Source organism: Aythya marila, assembly GCF_965140915.1.
Source record: "Aythya marila genome assembly, chromosome: 1".
NCBI lineage: Eukaryota > Metazoa > Chordata > Aves > Anseriformes > Anatidae > Aythya > Aythya marila.
The window spans coordinates 130,747,149-130,768,951 of record NC_139042.1 but is presented as its reverse complement, the minus strand read 5'-3'; the positions used below and the strand labels follow the sequence as shown (position 1 = coordinate 130,768,951).

The 21,803-nt window shown below is 37.9% G+C and overlaps 1 protein-coding gene across 8 annotated transcripts in view; it reads right to left on the bottom strand.

The window, feature by feature from the left end:
* Nucleotides 1-21,803, bottom strand: part of ABCC9 (ATP binding cassette subfamily C member 9) — a 78,019-nt gene that overhangs the window by 12,775 nt on the left and 43,441 nt on the right. For 7 of the 8 annotated variants that reach the window (XM_082754825.1, XM_082754831.1, XM_082754828.1 and 4 more), the window contains 13 exons: nucleotides 20,175-20,276; nucleotides 18,672-18,756; nucleotides 17,220-17,300; nucleotides 16,082-16,219; nucleotides 15,469-15,594; nucleotides 14,829-14,925; nucleotides 12,920-13,164; nucleotides 11,746-11,894; nucleotides 10,878-10,947; nucleotides 9,871-10,028; nucleotides 6,901-6,993; nucleotides 4,098-4,200; nucleotides 1,746-1,847 (listed from right to left, as the gene is read on the bottom strand). In XM_082754825.1, coding sequence (XP_082610951.1) covers nucleotides 1,746-1,847; nucleotides 4,098-4,200; nucleotides 6,901-6,993; nucleotides 9,871-10,028; nucleotides 10,878-10,947; nucleotides 11,746-11,894; nucleotides 12,920-13,164; nucleotides 14,829-14,925; nucleotides 15,469-15,594; nucleotides 16,082-16,219; nucleotides 17,220-17,300; nucleotides 18,672-18,756; nucleotides 20,175-20,276 — 1,549 coding nt within the window. The remainder of the gene's footprint in view (nucleotides 1-1,745; nucleotides 1,848-4,097; nucleotides 4,201-6,900; nucleotides 6,994-9,870; nucleotides 10,029-10,877; nucleotides 10,948-11,745; nucleotides 11,895-12,919; nucleotides 13,165-14,828; nucleotides 14,926-15,468; nucleotides 15,595-16,081; nucleotides 16,220-17,219; nucleotides 17,301-18,671; nucleotides 18,757-20,174; nucleotides 20,277-21,803) is intronic. The other variant, XM_082754832.1, reaches the window with a different exon arrangement.

Below are 21,803 nucleotides of genomic sequence, written 5' to 3'. Positions count from 1 at the left end.
CTTTACCACTTACCTAATACAGATGCAACAGGCATACAGTAAATATTTTTCACTCAGAGTCAACAATATTTGTTTTGGTCGATTTAGATGATTTAGTTGCTTGCCCTAATGATAAGGAGTTATTCTCAGGGTAGTGTGAAGTACTTTCTTTATTGGTCAGAAATACACATCTTCTGTGTCCAGCTTTTGATTCAGAAATTTATCTGCAGTCATAGCTCTAGCAGATTTGATAAAAGAGCCTGGTATCCCAAAGGCTCTGCCCATTGTTTCAGCCTTTATCTCAGTTGTGAAACAGAATTGGGAGGGTTTATACAAGGGGAGAGAATAAGCTTCTGAATGTCTATAGTAAACATCATGTTGGTGCAAACAGTTTGCTCTCATCCAGGTCCAAACATCAGCCTTCTCTTAGCTCCAAAGAGAAATGACACAAAAACCTGTCAGGAGATGCAGGCAATCATCCAACTGCATCCAATGTTTCACTAATGTTGTTATGAGGGAGGGGAGAGACAGGTAACCACTTTTTAACTGGAGCATCTCTTCATCTGCTACACCAGACTTGAGTGAACAGCTAACTTGCACTAATGATCTGTTTGCAAATGCAGACTAAATACAAAGTAGCCAAAGCTGATGCAGACATCTTGGCGCTTCCAGATCTCTGCTAATGAAGCAGGATTACCAGGAATGTTTTCAGAGTGAAGCTGAAAGTCTGGGACTGATTCTCAGTTGCTGGCAGATGCTCAAAGTGCTGCAACAGTGGCTTGAAGGGGATCTAAGGCCACCCTAAGACAGCTGCTGAGAATCTTCTGTTGCAACCATAGGCTCACCAGCATTTATGCTTAAAGCCAAATCTCAGTGTTAGACCCATACCCGTATCCTCTAGAGGACACCACCTTCCTTGTACCAGTGCCTAAAGCAGCCAGCTTTGTGCCACTCCAGACATGATTTCAAAAATTCTCCTTGCGACTATCCTCATCGTGCTTTTATCCCCACTCTCTTGGTGAATTTAGCAATATTTTTGTTCTCAATGATGATAGTACTCAGTCTATGCCCATGATGCTCTCTCATCCTGTCTTACAGCCTACTACACTAAAACACCGTTCCACCTTTGTGACTCGTCTCAAATAGCTCACTGTTAATGATAAGAGTTAAAATTAATTGGCTATTGTGCCATCAAAATCTTGTCTTTCCTAACCCCATCTTCTCTGATTTCCAGTTGCTACTTGTCATGATGGGCCACGCCTACCAACCTTAAAGGTCTCAATCCCCAAATCCATCCAGATTTGGATGGAGAATATTGGGTGTTTGAGCAGATTCCCTCCAAAGCAGAAATGGCATTTGTTCTTCTTCAGCAATGATTCTATCAGCCATTGGTTAAACATTACCCAGGTTATGACAGTCTGTGGGATAGCAGTTTCTGGCAGGTTTTGCTGTATACAGGAGCAACCAACACTGCGCTGTTCAAAACAGAGTGCACAGCAGGTTCTCTTACGCATTTTTAATTTTTCTGCTCTGCTTGGGAGCACTCGGGGCCTGGGAATGGCTGTGTTTTTTTAATTGGCTCATAAAACCTGAAGCAAGTCCAAGTTGTCCTGAACTCTCTCAACTTTGGCTTGAATCCATTATTTGCAAGATTTTTTTTTTTTTCTTCAAGATTAAGAAAGCTGGAAGATAATCATGTATATGTATTTTTAAAACTACCATAAACTTGATAATTGGTCTGAAAGTTCCTCTGCTTTGGTACATACCGTCAGAGCGTACAGGAGACCTAGCCCCACAAGCCCCGAGTTAGGCCCTTCAGTGATGGAAGTGACAGCTGCAGTAAGAACTATGCAGGCACCGAGGTAATCCTAAAATGAGACAGAGGGAGAAAGAAAGATTCTAGACAACATTAAAATGCAGCACCAAGAAAATTTCTTCAGTCTCACAGCACATTCAGTTTACTGAGAGTTACTTCTATAATGGCACCTAGTCCTTACTTCTGGGTTGTTTTTCCTGGAAAAGGTCAGGACTTTTGGTGCCCAAACTGAAATACTCTTGGACTTTGCTGGACACAAGTGAAACAGTCCAGTATTTTCTTCAAATACAGTTGGGCTGGGGCATCTCAGTGTAGCTACACCCAAAAGTGGAGGTATAAAAAAATCTATTAAGTGTGTGAAGAAAAACATAAGAATAGCATAACATTGACACCCTTATTTACTACTACTAAAACAAATCAAGTCTATTCCTCTCCACTTCCATGTCTTCTCAAACATGGGTTTACCTTTCAAAACAGAAGTAATGCTGACTTCACAATGTCCATGAAAAGATTCTAGTAGGACTTCTACAGTTAATGCACACATTTTGTAGGCAGACAGACATAAAGTGTCTGCAATAAAGCATGATGCATAAAGCATTGTGCAATGGAACACTGTGCATGGGGAAGACATCTCTAAGCCTGCTATACACTCACAGATTGCAGTGAAACACCATGTTGATGTTGGTAGCAGTAGCTGAAAGCAGTAGAGCAATGTAGTTATAGGGCTGCATTTGGGCTAGTAAGCCTTGCTCTTGCAGAAATTGCTGTGGAGATTGTATTGGACAGATCTGACTTCTCATATCCTCTGCAGGAGCTTGAACCAATCTCCTTGATGTGTATCTCTGTTTTGAAGTGAATGCCAGATATGTGTGGTCTTGTAGTTGTCAAGGTGCCTGATTCATGGGACTGCTGGCGTTCCCACTCTCTTACTGTTCCCTGCATTATATTTACTTTGGATTACAGGGTTAGCATTTTCCATCTATTTTTTTTCCCTCCTGTTTGATAATGTCCTTCCTGGAGTCTTTCCCTCTGAGATTTGAAACAAGGGTTGCCTAGTTCATCTCTCTGTAAGAAGTGTTGATGAGCAGATGACAGACTCTAACCTAACTACTGGGAAACAGAAGCACAGTGCTCTTGGATCTCCATGAGCAGCTGGGACAGGACTTCACAGCTGCTATTAAACTCTCCTAAGTTTTGAGTGGTATTAGTACCACTGCACTGTTAGGTAAAGCTAAATGAACTATTCCTTGGCAAGACCACATTATTTCTAATGTGATGATGAAGCAATGCATATTCTTGGATCAAATTCATTCTGCATGTAAGCAAGTCTGAGACTGAGACATTAATGGGCATTGCCACAGCTTATTTCAGGACTTGATGAGGCTCTGTTATTTTTCTGTCTTTGGTGTGAATGCAAGTTCAGCTTGATCTCACATGCTGAACGCTTCATGCACAAGGGAAAGACATGCCACCATAAGAAATGAAGCATAGCTTTGTTAATTTAGCAGTGTACCACAAAGTGAAGGTTGGAATAATGCCCCTGATGTGAGGATTAGTTGTGTATGTTACTATTTGTGTCTAGCAAAATCAGGTCACAGCTCTGTTCATTCTCTGCTCTTTTCACGTCAGATGAATAAGGAAATCACAGTGATTTTGCTTGCCCCTCATGCACATCAGGGAAGTTCCTCACATGCTGTCACTGGAGAGCCCCTATAAAATCCAGAAGCCTGTCTCACTGGTACTGGCTGTGTTGTGGCCTACTGTTTTTAAGTTGAAGCCTAGCTCTGCTATGTTTTGTGATATTAAACAGTCCTGTACATTACACACAGTAAGGGCTGTGCAAATAGGGGCTCTAAATTACAGCTGTGGGATTAAACCTGTTGTTGGGGAGACATCTCAGGGAGCTTCACGATGCCTGAAACAGCCCTGGCAGATTTATGACAGTTCACAAAATTACTTAAAAGCCATGCTATGCTTTGAAAATAGCTGCTGCAGGGACAGGTCTGCAGACAGTAGTAGAGAAACCTTATTTCAAGTTATGTAAATGTTTGTTCTTGCAGTCTCTTCAGACAGTAGACATCACAACAGCAAAAGATGAGGGAGACTCATATTTTCTTATTCATGGCCAAGAAAGCTTAAAAACCCCTATGTGCTTAACATAAACAATCCCAATCTATTTTAAGTAACAGTGTGTATAATCTCATCGCGAGATTTATTCTTGTTATCTTCTCTTCTGCATCATGCAAAATCTCTGTTTGCTTCCAAGGTTTCAAAATCATGGCTGGGACTAAACTGAACGTACCGTCCTGACCTCCAGCCATCTGTTGGCAGCCGATAGAAATAAGTAGGCAATGTTGTTCGTATCCGTTAGTTCCAGCATACGTTGTTTAAACCTGGCTTCATGCCTGCCGAGAGCAAAGTTGTTATATTACAACACATTACACACTCATACACAAAAGGATGAAGTATTAAATTCTTCTTTCCCTCCCCTTCCCTCAACCTCAAACTCTTTGCCCTTGTGCCTTTGCCAAGCTTTGGATTAAAAGCCCTTCCCCAAGCCTGCTGCCAAAGCTTTCTGACCAGGCAGAAGTTAGCTGGACAGCTTTGTGAGTCTTCAAAATGAGTGGCATCTCTAAGGTTTCATTGCTTATTAGTAGGTTGTAGATTGATTTGTAGATTGATACCTCTCTGCTTAGCTCAGCTGTTTTCTCAGTCAGCTATACACTGCCTAAGAGGCTCAGACAGCTACAATGAGGGAGTAGATCCCATGTAGTCAATGATCCCTATAGATCATTTCTGAATTACAGAAATGAGTTGTATCACCTCCAGTGTCAATTGCCTCTCCCATTTAATGCCCATCACCTTTAAAAACCAGTGCAAGAACATCAGAGCACCTGAAAATGAAGGTACACTTGAGTGGAGAGGAGGGATATAAGTAAAATGTCTGTTGGTATAAATACACTAAATTCATGGTGCCTTACAGTACTTCAGTGTCTGGCCTGCAGTCAGGTGGAAGACATTTTCTCATTCCACATTCTGCTGTCTGTTCAATACCATCACTTGAAAGAAATAGCCAAACTTCATACTGCCGCTTATCGTCTGTTTTATCATGGCAAGTTCCTACATTTCAAAGTTTCAGGGCCCTGCTATGAAGCTCCTGTAATCCTTGTTCTACCAGAAACCTTTCCTATCTTTTTTTTTTTTCCTTTTTTTTTCTTCTTGTTCTTTTTCCCAGTGATACTTCATTTTCCTCTGAACAGCTTGTAAACATGGCAAGCAACCTCCCCAAGGCAGCAACTGGCAACAGCAATGACATGGGGAGGAGCAAAGATTCACTGAATATTCTGCTCATCTGCCATTCTGGCAGCAAAACTCCTGTTTTCCTAATGGAAAATCTGACTTGCTCGATCTGTATCTTTTCATCCACATCCAGCTCATCTTCTGGGCTCTTTTAGACTTTTATCCTGTCAGATGACAAACAGCAAAGGTCACTGAAATTGCTTTCTTATCCAACTGTGCTACTTTGTGGTAAGTTATGCAGAGAGCTGCTCTATTTTATCCTGGAACATACTGAACTCAAACTACAGAGAATGACTAACGGGATTATTAGTAAATATGAGCTTGCTGACAAAAACCACTGGAGACTTCAGGTTCTTGGTTGACAGTGGAGCAAAAAAAGGGAAATGAAATGGCTTTGATTTGCACCAGAGATCTGGGAAAATTCAAGTGATGGTTACAAAGCCTCGTCATTTTTTGGGGCTGTCTTTTACTCTCTGCCATCCAAGCTCACTTAGTTGTTTTGTTAAGTAAGGAGGAGTTGAATGACTCCCAAGAAATGCTAAGCTCCTCTTCTTTCTCAGGAGATAATGTGATGAAAGGCCACGCTGAATGTCTCAAGAAGATGTCTCAGCATACATCAGTATCAGGACTTAATTATGAATTACCGGTTTAATACTTCATTCATATTGACATAGCTTGTCAAAATATTTTGTGTTAACCACTGGCTCATATCTCTTCAACACACTGCATACGTTTTTGCTCGTCTTGCCACAGTCCTTTCTGCAGCTCTCTGAACTAATAAACTGGGTCCTAAAGCTAGCTTGAAGTGATGGAACAGTCTCAGAGAATGTGTAATTCATTGACAAGATGAGAAAAGAGTTCTTCCAGACACTGGCCATCTAGGGTTTAGACTCTATCCCACTCTGTCCATCTCTCTGCAAAGAGGCAGAGGCACTGTTGTTAAACTCAGCCTGATCACTGCTGGCTAAAATGGGCCAATACCAGCAGAGCTGGAAAAAATATCAGAAGTCTCCTGCAGAGCTGAACCAGATCAAATACATATGTAAATAGTAGTACAGTGTGATCTACTCTGGTTTGGAATTCTACTGTGTGTGGAATGAGTGCAAGTTATACTTGGGGACAACATCAAGCTTGCACTTTGACAAAGTTATGCATGCTAGCTGTAATGCAGTGAAAATAAGCTAATTTGGCTTATATTTCATGTAGAAAAGAAAAGAAAAACATGGAAAAGTGAAAAAATTCTCACCTGGAATATAATTTTTTGTTTTGGCTGACAAGGCTACATTGTAGAATATCAAGATCAGGTTCTGTCCTGTCGTAGTTTTCTTGGAAAGTCTCTCTAGTTGCTTATATACTCTCCCAGCTAGTGAGTACAGCAGTGATGCATCCCTGACTGAGGTATTGGCTAAATACAGAAATGATTCAGAGGCACTTGGATAACACAGCTTGTAGGCTGTAGCACAGGGATTTTGAAGGAGTGATTCCTGTGCCTGCCCTCAAAGGCGAGCTCCCTGCTGTCCAAGTAAGGCACAGTTAAACTAAACATCTTCAAAGTTTAAAAAGCATATCCTAAAACTGTCACCATCTTTAATTCAGAGGAAAACCAATATACATGTTTAGTATGTTACTGTAAACATGCACAAGAGTTTAAAGGTATGGAAAAGCAACATGAAAACAAAAACCACTTCCCTTTTATGAGATAGCTTAATTAAAGTCCACCAAATCAAGTAATTTGACATGCTCCAAGAAAGCTACATGGGCCTGACCAGAACCCAAGCCTCCCTCTAATAACTGGTTTTACAGACCTGAATGCTCTGATGGTGGTAAGACCTTCAGCTGTTTCAGAGAAGTGACAGAGTAAAGGTAGCTGGGTGCTGTCGTCAAGTTCCTGGAGGTCCCTGGAGCAGAGAAAACAAACAGCAGGAAGCTATTACATCTTTTCCTGTAGAAATGTTACTGCCTAATGGACAACAGCAGTATTTTATGTATTGAACATATTCTTTTCAGGATCATGCAAAATACAATTTCTATAGTGTAGAAAGAAACTGGCACAAAAATCTGACATTTCATTTTTGTCATAGAAGACTACAATCACAGTGCAGCCACCTCCGCCCTGCCAATTTTTGGTTACAGTCAAGCTTCTCTTGGTCCCACAGTGAAGATATCACCACCTCTCTCCTGGCTAAAACCCTGCTGTCTATTTTAGCCATCACTAATCACCTTTTACTCTTAAACATTCTAATTTATTAATATAGTTAATACAATCAGCTCAGAGCAGTTAATTTGAAACTTCATAGCATGTTATTTGTGGCTCTTACACCAGTTATAAAATAAAGCTTGTGTATCTGTAAATTTGTCTATTTTAGTTCAAGTGTTTCAGCTGGCCTGACAAAGTTGATGTCTTTGCATAAAAACTTTTCTTCATTTTCAGTATCTGTAAGTACAACAGCATGCTGTACACAAAATATGGCAGAGTATAGCAGACCACCTGTTTGTAGCATTAATATTTGCCCACTGGTTGAAATAGAGATATCACTGATAGAGCAATAATATGAATGAGAAATTTTCTTATTTTCAAAAACTGTATGGAGCAATGACATTTAAGTCTAAAAGTTCCAGTCTTCTGAAACGGGAATGTTTTCCAAGGCACAGAGACAAATACATCTTTCTGTCACACACTGCCATTGGCATACCAGCCAGCTGTACAAGTATAAACAGAACAGAGGCCACAGCATTAGATATTTAAACTCCTTATTAAAATACTACTCTGTTTGCACACTGTATTAGATAGGCCAGCAGAAATAGCTGCTCCATGATGCTGAACGTTACAGTATACAGAACTGAATTTGCTGCTTATGTTTTGATGATAAATATGCTCTATTTCAAATTTATGATGGAAAATACACAGAAGTTTTTGAGAGATGTAATGGAAAATGCAATAAAGAATCAAAGTGCTGCAAGAAATACTGTAAATATTTGCATTTCTAAAAATTGTTGAAGCTTATATGGCTGGAAAGTATTGCATGCAAATATGTTATAAATACTGGCTCAAGCTATTCCTTCATCACACATTTCCCAAGAATATTTTTTCTATGAATAACTATTATATGTATTCTTTTCTACCATGAAGTGGAAGAACACAATTCAATCCTGTGTGCCTCATGAGTGATTTAAAATAATTTAATTTAAATAAGTTAAAAAAAAAATAAAGCACTTGCTGATGCATGTTTTCCCAGAAAACTGTAAGGAAATAAAATAAATGAGGTAGTTATGGACTTGCAGAATATCAGGGACTGCAAAACCAATGGTACACATGTGTGTGTGCTGACCTACAGGAGTGACTAACCTCTTGCTGGCTCGTGTGCTATGGCTATCAGTTCAGCACGTGGGAAAAACAGGTTTGGAGATGGATGGAGACTTTTATTTCCCTTATAAAATCACAGAGAGAAAACACGGTATTTCCTTGGGGTCTAATATATCAGGTTTTGCTTCCTCTTGTGTTTTTTAAGAATTTTAAATGATGTGCACTGCTGTGTATAGCAGAACAGGGTGACAGAAGATCATAATGAATTTATGAATGAAAAACAGGTCCCTTGGTTCCCTAGCCACCTTGAGTCACACTCTGCTGGACTGTCATGCACAGATTCAGTTTGGAAACACAGTGTAGAAATAACAAGGTTTTTGCAAAATCTTAGAAAATGTAAGCAATTATTTTAGAATTAAACAGTTTTTATTTTGCCAATTCTGACTTTAAGGAGTTTTCTTATGAAAAAAATTCATTGGAAATTCTGAGGAAAGCTGAAGAAAAGCCGGCTACAGTGAAGATAAATTACTGATACTTTGCTCTGTGCCCCACCTGCTGCATTGATTTAAGGGGAATAACTGGCATAATTCTTTCTCAGGCTACCTAAATAAGATAATTATCCATGAAATTAACTGTACTGGAGCACTTGATTTAAAAGCACCATGCCTTTTAGATGGATGCTAAAAACCAGAAGTTAATGCTTTGCAACATGCCTACTACAGAGACAGGGCCTGAAGTGAAGTGTTGCTGATGAGAAGGTTATTTTGGCCTCCATGCATGTTCCACCAGCAGGTACCTTGATGGGCATTTTTAAGTATCAGGAATTGGAATAAAACGAGTCAGACATCTGTCTGATTACAAAAAGAAAAGAAAAAAAAAGAAGCATGACTGAGTAAACTTAAGAAAAAACTTAGAATGACTTGCTTAGATGTGTTACTAAATCATATAATTAGTACTAAAAACATAACTCTGAGAAATCATGGCACTTTTCTACTGAAAAAAATGTTCTCTTTAAAACCAGCCAAACCATTCTGAGTATGAGATGTTGCTGTACAGCAGAAATAACTTTCTGTGGATTTTTTCACAATATGAAGAAAAAGTCATGACTGGCATTAATCCAGGAAGTTATTTTCAATTCTCTACTAACCCTCAAAAGATCAAAGAGGAGCTTTGACCAGATGTGAGCTGGCTCAGGTGACTTACCAAAACTCACACTAATCAGTCTCAACAGCTAATAGTGTACAAGACTTCAGCAACAAATGTTACTTCCCAAAATACCTTATTTGTGGTCAGATCAGCTGGAAACATCCTCTAATGCATGGCTCAAACTCATACCTCAGGACTGTATACAGGATGCCATGGTCACTATGGCAATTTTCCCCTTATACTAGTTCAATAATCTCACATTTCAATACAGTCCTATATACCAACTTTTTAAAAGAAATTTTCAGGGCAGATTTTAAATGCATACTTGGAAGCAACTCTGAAGTATTTCTGGATGAAGTAAAATGCTATGCCAAGGGGCACAAGAGCAACAAGGAACCATGGAGTGGCATACGAGATCATCCCGATGGCTGACAGGCAGAGTAATGTGGACCGGGTAAGAGACTCCAGGGTAGGGGGAATGTGCTAAAGCAAACAGAAAAACAGAAAACAGAATATATAAGACAAAATCAACTGATAGCACAACTATATGCCTTTTCCTGTAGAGGACCCTAGGGAAAGTAGAATGATATTACTGTACACTCATTGATACCCCCTTACACTGGGAGCCTGCATGTTTCTGTGGTTCCACTTCCCTAATGTGCAGAGGTTAAAAAACAGCATAGTAGTTCTTATTCTAGAGGTCAGTGTTCCAAAGATCATGATGAAGTAGGGGCCATTTCCACCTCACTTATATAAGAGGGAAGAAAGAGTATGTTGTTCTTGATATACTAAATATTTAGAGAAACAGCACTCTCTTTCTCAGAACTTCTTAATTTTTCTTCCATGTTCCCATCATCCTTATATCCAGGATTATTACTCATTCAAACCTTTTGATTTACAGACATAATGAAAGTATCCCTTTCTCTCCCTGAATGATCTAAATTCATACGTGCTACAGCCAGGATGGAGCACCTATTTACCTCACATGCACTACCATATAGTAAAAGTTATTATATTCTAAATTCTGTTTTCCTGATTTGAATCCAAAATCTGGTGTTTTGCTAACCCAGATTTTCCAACAAAAGTTACTAATCTGTATATGAAGAAATTAAGAGCTGCCATCTCCTATCACATTTAATCTAATAGTTTAATGCCCTTGTTGCTACAAATGTATGACTAATTTATATTTTGAATTTGTCTATTATCCTTTCCAGACCCTCTTTTTGCCATGCTTTTCTCTAGTGAATACTTTAATGCATCATCTTATTCAGCAGCTAAGTGAAAATTTACAAAGCTAAGATATAATAAAACAGAATATATTGATATGTATACCTGATCAATGATATTGGTATCAGCAGAGAAGCGATTTAGAATTAGTCCCAGTGGAGTCATATCAAAGAACCTGTTGAAAAAATTAAAAGCAAAATGTTATTTGAAATGGAATTCCAGTTTTGGATAAAAATCCTAGTCAGATAAAATACAAGGCTGTGTCCAGCTATTTTCTAAAACTAAGCAATAAACATAAATATCACACCAGCCCATCATGTCTGCATTCTAACTATCCAAATGCTTCTCTTGGCGTTTTTCCCACTTAGCTGCTAACTCATCTCTTCCAAAAGCTCCCAAATCATTTTACCTTTTGCTCTTTCTTCTACACTCCCTCCAGGCTTACATTCCATTTTAAGGATCAAATCCTCTCCCTGGCTGCTATTTGACCTCCTGCACAGGTCCAGGCACCAGGACTTCATTGTTTTGTGAAAGAACTGTGATAGCTGTATTCATTATGCAGGAACCCTTCTGGCCAGACCATTGCCTACAAGAGACCATTCTTGGCATGTACAGAATCTATCCCCACAGGCATTAGAAGAAGCTTAGTGTTCAAATCATTTGACCCCAGGGCTGGCTCTGGGTACTGTGGAGCCAGAACTACACTTAAAGCCTTCCTTGATATCCAAGCCTTGAAGCTTGCATGGAGCTATCTGACACACCTACCTTTCAGCCAGATAAAAAAGGGGTCAAAATTTGACATGTGCTGACATGGGATTTTTTCCCCCATTGCTTCACTGCTTATTTTCACTTTTTGAAGTCTTGAAGGAAACAGGGCCATTACAAGAGTTTTTCACAGGAGTACATTTCCAGCTAAAAAGAGGGCAGATTTTGACTGTGTAGTTCTCCAGAAGGAACATTATTTTTCCTGTACCTGATTGGTCCAAGGATGATCTTATTGAGGAGATTATGATGTAGGTTCTTGGCTGCTGTAAGACCCATCCACTCCACAGTTAGAGATGTGATGAGGCACAGGACTATTCCTGCTCCAGAGAGGATGCTGAAGACAGCTACATGATAAGTCTAATAAAATGACAAATATATCAGTCCTAGGAGTAAACACACATTTATTTTGTCTACTGTGAAGTTCTCAAGGTACTGCTCTTCAGAACTAGTACCTGGTACAAACAGCTGCTATGTCACATTGCAGATACTACATAATTATATTACATTTTAGATTGTTTTTTGTTTTGTTTTGTTTGGTTTTTTGGAAAATAAAAGAGCTGTCATGGAACTGAAATTCATGAAGTTAATGTAATTAGAAAATCTGACTGCTCCAAGATTACTCAAGCTACTGACAAGTATCCTTCAAGACGCTGAAGAACTATGAAGAACTATAGAACTATAGAACTATGAAGATAGACGAGGTGGGTAAACATGAAAGTAGGCAAATTGTTAGCCAGGGAATTCAGACAAACAGACTAGATTATCTCAATAATTAAGGCACTATAGAGACGTTGGAAACTTCCACATTATTAAGTTCAAGCACCACTAAAATTCTTAGAGCAAATCCTACACTAATCTGCCAGGGCTATAACACTCTTAAGCCTTCTGAAAGTTTGCTAAGTGGATTCTGATAAGATATTTGTATATTAGTTACATTTACAACAATAAACAGATCCTATTTAAGCAGTACACTTGAATATTTGAAGACTTTTTGTTTATTTGTTTGTTTTTTTTTTTTTTTTTGTACTTTTCTTTCCTGACAGGACATAACTGGATAGCCAGTAAATGGGGTCATTGACTTAGGTGTTAAAAAATCCAGCTGGAAAAGTTTGTTATGAGATTCCTCATTTCTCAACCATTTTTCTACCCTTAACATGCTTCTGCTTCAGTTTTACATGTTTGAAAAGACTGATAAAATTTGAATTGCCTTGTATTTTTAGCATAATTTTTTCATACATCCTATCTAATGATTAATTTTACTATGTCTATCTATCTTTCCAGTCTAGCTGGCTTTGAAATGAACAGCAAACATTTTCTCTCTTTTTTATTTTTTTAAATTATTTATTTTTTTATTTTCTGTCAGGTTCCAAGGTATGGCCCACCTTTGTGCTCTTAGCATCATCAGCATTCCTGAGTTCATTTTCATTGTCCATGGATGTCCACGTAGCAAGCCAATAATCTATGGCTACTATAACTGAGTGTTTCAACAACTTTGAGAAAATCATCAGAAAGAGCAAGAAAAATCCTCCAGAAGTTAGATATCTCCAGCAGGTTCTCCATGGCATCTTTGTCCTGAGCCTCAAGACAGTTGACATATTATCATCTTCATCTTCTTCCTCTTCTTCCTCTGTGATTCAGACATTTAATCAAGTTAGCTTGGATGCAGTCCTAAGAATCATACCTGGTTTTACTGTATGTGGTTGACTTTTGTTTTGAACCTTACGTTTTAATGACAAAATACAACTCATCATTTGAAAACAGAAAACACTTCAGACATATTTTCATAAGACTTGTTCTTTGTCCTGTGTTCTTTGAGTAACTCTGTAGTCTGTCAGTCTTCGACTAGTTGAAGTTTCACTAATGTTAAGTCTTCAGTATTGACTGTATTTATAGTAGAGACTAGGCCTTTTCCCAGTGTGTTCAGCTGTTTTTCTTGTACTGTCAGCACAGCACTATGGGTCATGTGCAAGATTACAAAATGTTCTCCCAAGCTTTCCATTCAGAGGCTCTGTCATTTGTTGCACAAGTGAATTTTACTCTCACTTTATTTAGAGGTACTAAAGTTTTGTCTATTTAAAAGAATGTAGATGTTGGATTAGTGTTTCTTCTGGGCCTACCATTGACTATTTGATAATTTGCACATCATACTGAAATACAATTGGTGGCAGACTTTTGCTATGGCAAATATGTATTTCATATATGCATAAATATTACATTAAAATATTTTTCCACCAAGTAAAAAGAATATATGTCTGATAGCTTTGCATGATACACTTGGGTAAAAAAAAAAGATGACCTGCTCTTACTTGACAGCTCTAAACTGACAGTGTATGCAACCTATTTCTGATTTTGAACATTAAAAATGAATTAGTAAGAAGCATTTTCTTTAAAGTTAATATTATACACTTTTGAAAATTATATACTATTTTGGGACACAGAGACGTGTACATTCCCAGGCTACATAGGAGTTGTGGATGACCTGGAATGCATTCTCAGGTTATATTTCAGCCCTGAAGATACTGATATATAGTTTATAATCCTAACGATGACTGTTTTTTGTAAGCATTCTGTGGACTATAAGGACACATCTTTTTTTTTGTACTTTCTATATTACCCCCACAAAGAAATAATGGGTTCCAATTTCTGGGATTAGGTTGTTGGCAAGGCTTTCCTGCACAGATCAAAAGGAGGAGCTTGGGAGTGACCCCAGTTTAAACTCCTCCAAGAAATTAACTGATAAAATGTAGTGATAACTGCACATAGTAAGAGCTGTTCTGCCCACATTCACCAAATAAGTATGAAGACAATGTAGTATTTCCATCTCAAGGACTTTGGTGTCTAGCTCTGCCTACTGTACAATGATTGGGAATCTCCTCAAAATGCAGTAATCAAGGCCCAACAGATCTATGTCCTAAATAGCAATCCACCATGAGTTTTGCCAGATTAAACACAAGGCATTAATAAAGAGCCTGCAAATAGCTAGTCTGTATTCTGTGATCATTACAGCAAACAGCACCATTGGAATCTTTGTGATTAGTGCTCCCTGTAAGAGGAAGCCTGCACTTCACCTCTTCTCTTCCCTGGCATCACTGAATTGCTTCTCAGGACTGACTAATCCCTTTAGGCCTGGTCTGTCATCCTAGGGATGTTCCTGATGGGTCTTGTTGCCAGCTGCCAGTATCCAGCCTCCCCTCAACATCTTCATACTTCACGGCTAGCTGTCAGCTTTGTATATTCAAGTGAAATGGCAATGATAGCAATAGAATAAAAAAATGAAATGATAAAACATACCTTCATCTTCATCTTCCAGTTGTGATTTGGATTCTCTGGGGTACATGGCTCTTCTAAGAGTTTTTCTCTCCAGAGTAGTCTGGTCAGCTTCCATATCCTGTGATAAGAAACCATTCATTAATTTGAGAGCTCAGTTGTCTGCTACTGTGTTGGCACCAACATTAACCTCAAAGAGACTTTATTTGGATCAGTTAGGCCACAGAATGCAAAAACGCAGTATTTTAGGATTTTTCTTTCAGAAAATCCTTCTTTGTCCACTTTCTTCCTCTTTTTTGCCTTGTATTCTTTCTTTCCCTCTCTTCTAGAATGATAAAAACTTTGAAAATAGTTCTTAAAGAATCCTAAATCCTTATGGCAATAACAGAACATAAGGCTAAAATAGAAAGTCCCTTAGTAGACCCCTTGCCCCAGGAATGGATCAATTGCGCACATCATTCCAAAAGGATGTTTGCCTAATGTGTCCTTAAAAACCACCTAGGATGGACTTCTCAGACAATCTCTTCTAGACCTTACATCTCCTACTGTTCATGTGTTATTCCTTAGTGTCTAGTTTAAAACTTGCTTCATGACATGTTTTGATTTTTTAGAAATTAACTGAAAAATATTTCCTTGATATCCTTGCCCACATGTTCCTATTTACCTTTTCCAATTCTTGATCCTGGCGATTCATCAAAGTTTTCCAGTGTTCATACAGCTCAACATCCTTGTTTTGTATATCCTTTAGTGTCCCTTCCCTAAGCACCATTCCATCCTTCATTGCTATGATCTAGGGGAGAAAGCACCCAATAGGTCTACTCAGCAATATATGTAGTATAATCACTGACCTGGATCCTACAAGATGTCCTAGAATTGTTGAGATTACATTCATATAAATTTCTGTGTTCACTGTATTCAATATTTAAGAAATAATTTCTTAATTTTGTTAGCACAGCTCATAAACTGAAATTTCTGTAAGCCAAACTCATCTGTACTTGTAAAACACATGGACAAGCCATATTAAGTTAGTCATAATTGTAATTAAGTCACAATTCTTTAGTGGCTTTCCATCAAAAATCCTACACAAATAATATAAAAATAAAATGTTTTCTTCTATTATAAAATCCATGTTATGTAATGTTGTAGCTAGCCACATGATATATAGAATTAATCACTCTATTACAGAAAGCAATAGTGAATTTGTCAAGCATTACAGTGTTAACTTCAAACGTATGTTCATCGTTAGCAGATCTGCAGCATAGTAGCTCTTTTCTTACCCAGTCAGCATGTGGTAGATATTGTAACTTATGTGTCACCAGAACAAGAGTCCTCTTGTCTTCTTGGAGAAACTTCAAAATCCCTTCCTGCATTAAATGATCACTTAAGTGAATGTCCAGAGCAGAGAATGGGTCATCCTGCAATTAAATAAAATAAATAAAATAAATAAAAAGAGCAGGGTTTAAAAAGTATATATTTTTAATTTAAAAAGTTTTTGTTTGTTTGTTTGTTTGTTTGTTTTGTTTTGTTTTTTTAATAGAAAGCATCTTCCATGACCAATCATCTCTCTCTAATGACTAAGACCTAGTCAGAGGGCTGCACTATAAAGCAGTGACCTAGAATCCATTATTCTTCAATTCATAGTAACAGACTCATTTAATTTTTTTGTGTCTAGATGTGTGCAGTGCTGGTGCCACACTGACAATATGAAGTAAGCATGATAAGGAACACTAAGTCTGAAATTTCACATTCAAAATTGAAAATGTTGGAAACCAGAGCCAAACTTGAGTCTAACTTTGATGTGAAACTGGTACAGTTAAGATAAAGCAGAGTCAGGAACTACACTGATTTCACCCAAACTAAACTTGCAGCTAGCAATAAGATAACATTCAGCTGTACAAACACTTCTCTAAGAACAGAGCTAAGTCTCTGGTTAATTTTGAAGGGTCTCAGACAGCCCTTTCATGAACAGTAGCCTCCTGAAATTCCTGACATACCCTGAAGTAACCGAGAAGGAAAAGTCTGTCTGAATCCACAGCGTTCTACAGGAGACTGCTGAATGCTCAGTCTGTTCATTGCTCAGATCTAATTGCATTATGGTGCTTCTCCTTATCCTGAAGTCTTGCTGATTTCAGCAGGATTATGTTGATACAAGGTACCACTGTGAGTGAGTAAAAGGCAATCTGTTTGCCTCCTTCAGCATTAATCTCTGTAGGTCCCACCTTCTTTAGTCTCCCAGTATGTTTTGATACCGCCTCTGGTGGCTTTTTATTTCCTAACTCCATAACTTGAATTTGTAGTTGAATACAAGTCCCTATAGTTCTCTGAAGATAATATAAAGTTTTCTGAAGATATATACAAGGAATGACAGTTTTATTACTAACTTTATGTGCTCCATATGAAAAAGAAAAATCTTACCAAGAAGACAATGTTGGTGTTCTGATAGAGTGCTCGAGCTACACAGATTCTCTGTCGTTGGCCACCACTTAAATTAATCCCCTAATGAATATAATGGATCAGAAATATGCATCTTTGAATAAACATTATGATAGGTCTTGGGAAATATGATTTTTACAGTTATACAAGGTTCCAATAAAAATCAATTGCTTAGTTAAAATGCTAATCCTGTTGATAAACAAGCATAATCCTTACATTACAAAGAAAAATTATTATTCAGCAACGAATCATGGATAAGTATGAATTATGAAGAGCTTCTCTAAGCACAGTAGGCTTCTTAGATTGAAAAATGCAACCAATGCTAGCATAAAATTCTGCAAGCAAAATATTGGCTATCAAAAAATCCCTTTTGAGGTACAGTTGAAGAAGGATTTTTTTTTTCAAAACAATTTTTAACATGTCAATACAACAAAAAGCATGGTGCAGCTGTTCAAAAGGAGCACATTACTTTTTATTTATTTATATATTTTCTTTCATTTTCTTTCCTTTTCAACCATTAAAGTGTCGGCCTTTTTCCAGGCATGTCCATCCTACAGTTAAGGCCACTCGTTCACATCCCTGAGGTCTTAATAAACCAGAGACCTTCTGATCTGTGCTGTTGCTGTACAGGCCTCAGTCCTGTCTAGATGCCCAAGTATTTATCCAAGGATGTTCAATTAAGATTTATATGGCCATGTATTCATTATTGGGAAACAGAATTAGCTTTTTTAAACTAACTCATTCACACACATTCAGACCAAAATGGAGATGTGCTTGACAAGAGCTTGGGAATAAAGCTCTCCTGGCTTAAGATCAGTGCCAAGTAACCCAATTTTCCTGTAGGACAAAATACACAGTTTAAATTTCTGTATGCTCACAGCAACATCACTCTGCTATATGAATATACTGTAAAAGGGCCATTTCACCCATCACTTTAAACCCTATTTATCCTTTTACTGACTACTACATTTTGAATTTTATCCCATAGTGAACAACAAACTCACTGAAATAATTCCAGTATGAATCTTTCCCAATTTTCTATGGAAATTTGCACAAAACTCATCCCTTGAGAATCTTTGTTTTTCATTGTGTATCATAACATCCAGTGTAGTAATTCTATGGCATACAAAGAAACAATATATGCGTAGGGGCAAATTCTGATCTCTGAAACAAAATACATTATTTAGATTTGTATCTGTCTTGTGCTCTCCAGATTAGAGATCACATAACAATATTGTTTAATGTCATAGCATTTATTCATTGTCATGACTGCCTAGAATGCTGCAGCAGCTAATGCAAAATAACTTCAGTAAACACTAGTGAATTACAATTATTTATCAGGCTGGCAACCCAAATCAGATTAGATGAGTGACATCAGAAAGTCCCTTCTTAATACATAGACTAAGCAAACACGAAAGCCTTGAGGTTATTTACCCTTTCTCCAATTTCTGTCTGATCACCAAATGGTAGTAAGTCAATGTCAGGCTGCAGAGAGCATGCATCCGTAACAGCTTTGTACCTGTAAAACCAACACGGTCATTGCAATTGTTTAACCAGCCACATGCTTTATTAACACAAAAACAAAAACAAAACAAAAAACCCTATATCTCAAATTCACAGCTAAGTTATTATGGCCCTGTGATGTTTTGCAAATGATAATTGCAAAAATAAGTAAGGCAAATGTTGTAAAAAATCACATATTTATCAGAAATTTTCATTGGCAAGACTATTTTTTGAAGATTCTGTTACTTAAATTGCTGGATACGTTCTTCCCTGTCACTGAGCAGTTTTGTTGGACTCTGGAGTATTTGAAGACATTTTTCAATGAGTTTTCTTCTTCCCCTTTTAGGTGCCTCTTCAGTTACTTCAGTGTGATATTTCAGGGCAAAGGATCCTTACAGTGCTTCTGATCTTGCGTCAGGAAACCTCTTGCAAAAACTCGAAATGTGTTATGAGATTTCTAGGTCTGTGGGGTATCTCTGATGATCTGCTAATAAGCAGCTGGGACCAGAAAATCTGAGTGGTGTTAATTCAGTTTTGCCCCTTTGATATGAATGAATTTAGGATGATGTACTAGCTGAAGAACCTAGTCCCTGAAAATGTAGGTGCTTGATTTTGAGTTATTTGTTAACTTTTGTTAAGTGGGAATGGAATCATACATCTTATCAAAGTACACACTAAGAGGAATGGGTTGTATTTTTTATAATTTAAAATAAAATGAGTATGACCTTTGAAACAACAGCAATTTATTTTACTTAAGTCATTTTTTCCACTGTATTTGTTAGCTAGCCTTTTTGGAAAGACGTTATAAGCAAGTGCTGGATAGGCAGAACAGAAACTATGCACTTCCAGCTTTCACACTCCCTTCTCCTGTATTTCTATAGGAAGAATTAAGGTTATTTCCTTGAGGTACCCCATCTGCATATGTGCATTGTTTTTGTAAAGTGGGTGCTCCAGCAACTATATCACAGCAGGATTAGGACATAAACTCAGTGGAAACATGCCTACTATCTTTGTTTCCATAGTCCTCTGGCAACCTCAAGCTCCACTAAACAAAACAAAAATATGGCACTAGCATCCAAAGATGGGATTCATCTCACCTGACTTTAGCTGCTTGAAAAATACACATAAGGCTTCCATTGTATTCCATGGAGAATCGCTGCTGCTGTGTGATTCCTCACATAAATTTTAGACATGCACTCAGGGTAGAGAAAGAGCCTCGAAAGGCTAATTTAAAGCAAAAGCCTTTTAAAATGGCTAAAGTCAGGTTAGCTAAACCCACACTAGGGTTCATGTGCATTGATATTTTTCAGAATCTGAAAGCTTCTGCCAGAAGGAGAAGACAAAACCCCTTAAGGGAAGCAGTCAGGTTTATTTATTATTTATTATTATTATTATTATTAAATTTTTATTTTTTGCAAGTTGTTTCATATTTACCTTTGTTTATTAAATGGGCTCCCAAATATAATGTTCTCCTCCACTGTTGCATTCAACAGCCATGGTTTCTGAGCTGCATAAGCCACTGAATATCTGTTTCTACTGTAGATGAATAAAGAACATTAGTAAAAAGCAACACATCCGCATTATGAAATGTCTGAGAATCAGGGGAAAAAAAATACAGAAAAAATTCATAAAAAAATACAGAGAAACACATAGACAGAGAAATTGTTACTGAAGTGAAGGGAAGAACTTTAAATGAGATACTTTTGTTAGAACAGCACGCACTCTCTCCCATGGTGGCACAATCTATATTCTAGGTTGTACTCTATTCTGCTATAAATGACTGGTACCTACCTCAATTTAGTAACTGTAATTTCAATCCAAAAGTAGATTATAAATATTCAGAATGATGAAATTATGACAAAAATGATTTTTTTTTCTCCAACATTGAAACAGGTAGTAAAAAGGCACTGCTCAAATGTCATCACTATACTTGTCTTGCTGCTTTCTGAAGCCTTAAATTATTTTACCAGCCTGTGCACATGAAATATCTTTTTCTCAGTCAAAGTTTTTTCTTCTTTAAGCCTATTAGATGTTCAGTGAACAGACATGATATGGGAGGAGAGGACAATTCAATACAGATTTGGAAAGAATCATTACAGTATCCCAAGTACTTATTAGGCTTAATTTTAAATGTGTCTAAATACTTCATTAAATATGTACAGTAAGTGTAAGAAAATTCTTTACTTCTGGGTGTTTTGTCTGTGTATTGTGGCAAAAATGATCATATAATGTCAGGCCTTTTTCTGTAATGCCTGAGACGTGTGGGAAGCATTGTTAATGGCTTGTAAATCTGAACGGTTATCTTTCCTTTCTGTTTCTTTGATTGCATTGCTTCAAACCAAGCATTCAAATTAGCTTTGAATGTAAGTATCTATTACATTTGAGAGAGAGGGTGCTAGGGTATAAGTAATAGCTGGTTAGAAGCAGTCAGTAGTACTCCCAAAATTTTAGCAGTTTCAGCAGTTCGATATCCACTAGTATGAAATATGTCTACAGGACTGTCAGGTGTCAAATAACGGTGTGGCTCCCAACTACTGCTATTGGTGCCACTACTTGTTTGTCATTTATGGCGTGCCTTTTTAGTTTAGCTTGCCCATCTTTTAATCCTGCAGGCTCCTTCATGGAAGCCAGGGCTGGAATTACCGGTTGACATGAGCTGGACTGCTCCCTTTGCATGCCGTGGCCCTGCTTCATCGTGCAGCAAGCAGCTGGGTTACCAAAAGCATGAAACCTAGTGCCGATCAGAAAACATGCAAGCTCATGGGAGGGTACATGTGATGATGACTTGTATCTGGGCGTCCTGTCTTGAGAGATATGGAACACACTAAACTCACAGTGTTGTCAAATGGGAGCTAGGAGCACTCAACCTCTTTTAAGCAAGATGTGGGCCTTTCTGGGATGCTAGCCCTCAGATTGAGGTAGTGGTACAATGGCTGGGAAAGACTGGGATCCACTGGATTTAGAGCAATCTGTCAGTTAATTCTACAGTAAATAATTATTGACAGAGTAAGGAAACACAGAGATGGCTGAAGGGTATGAAGATGAAAGTTTGAGGAAATTCTG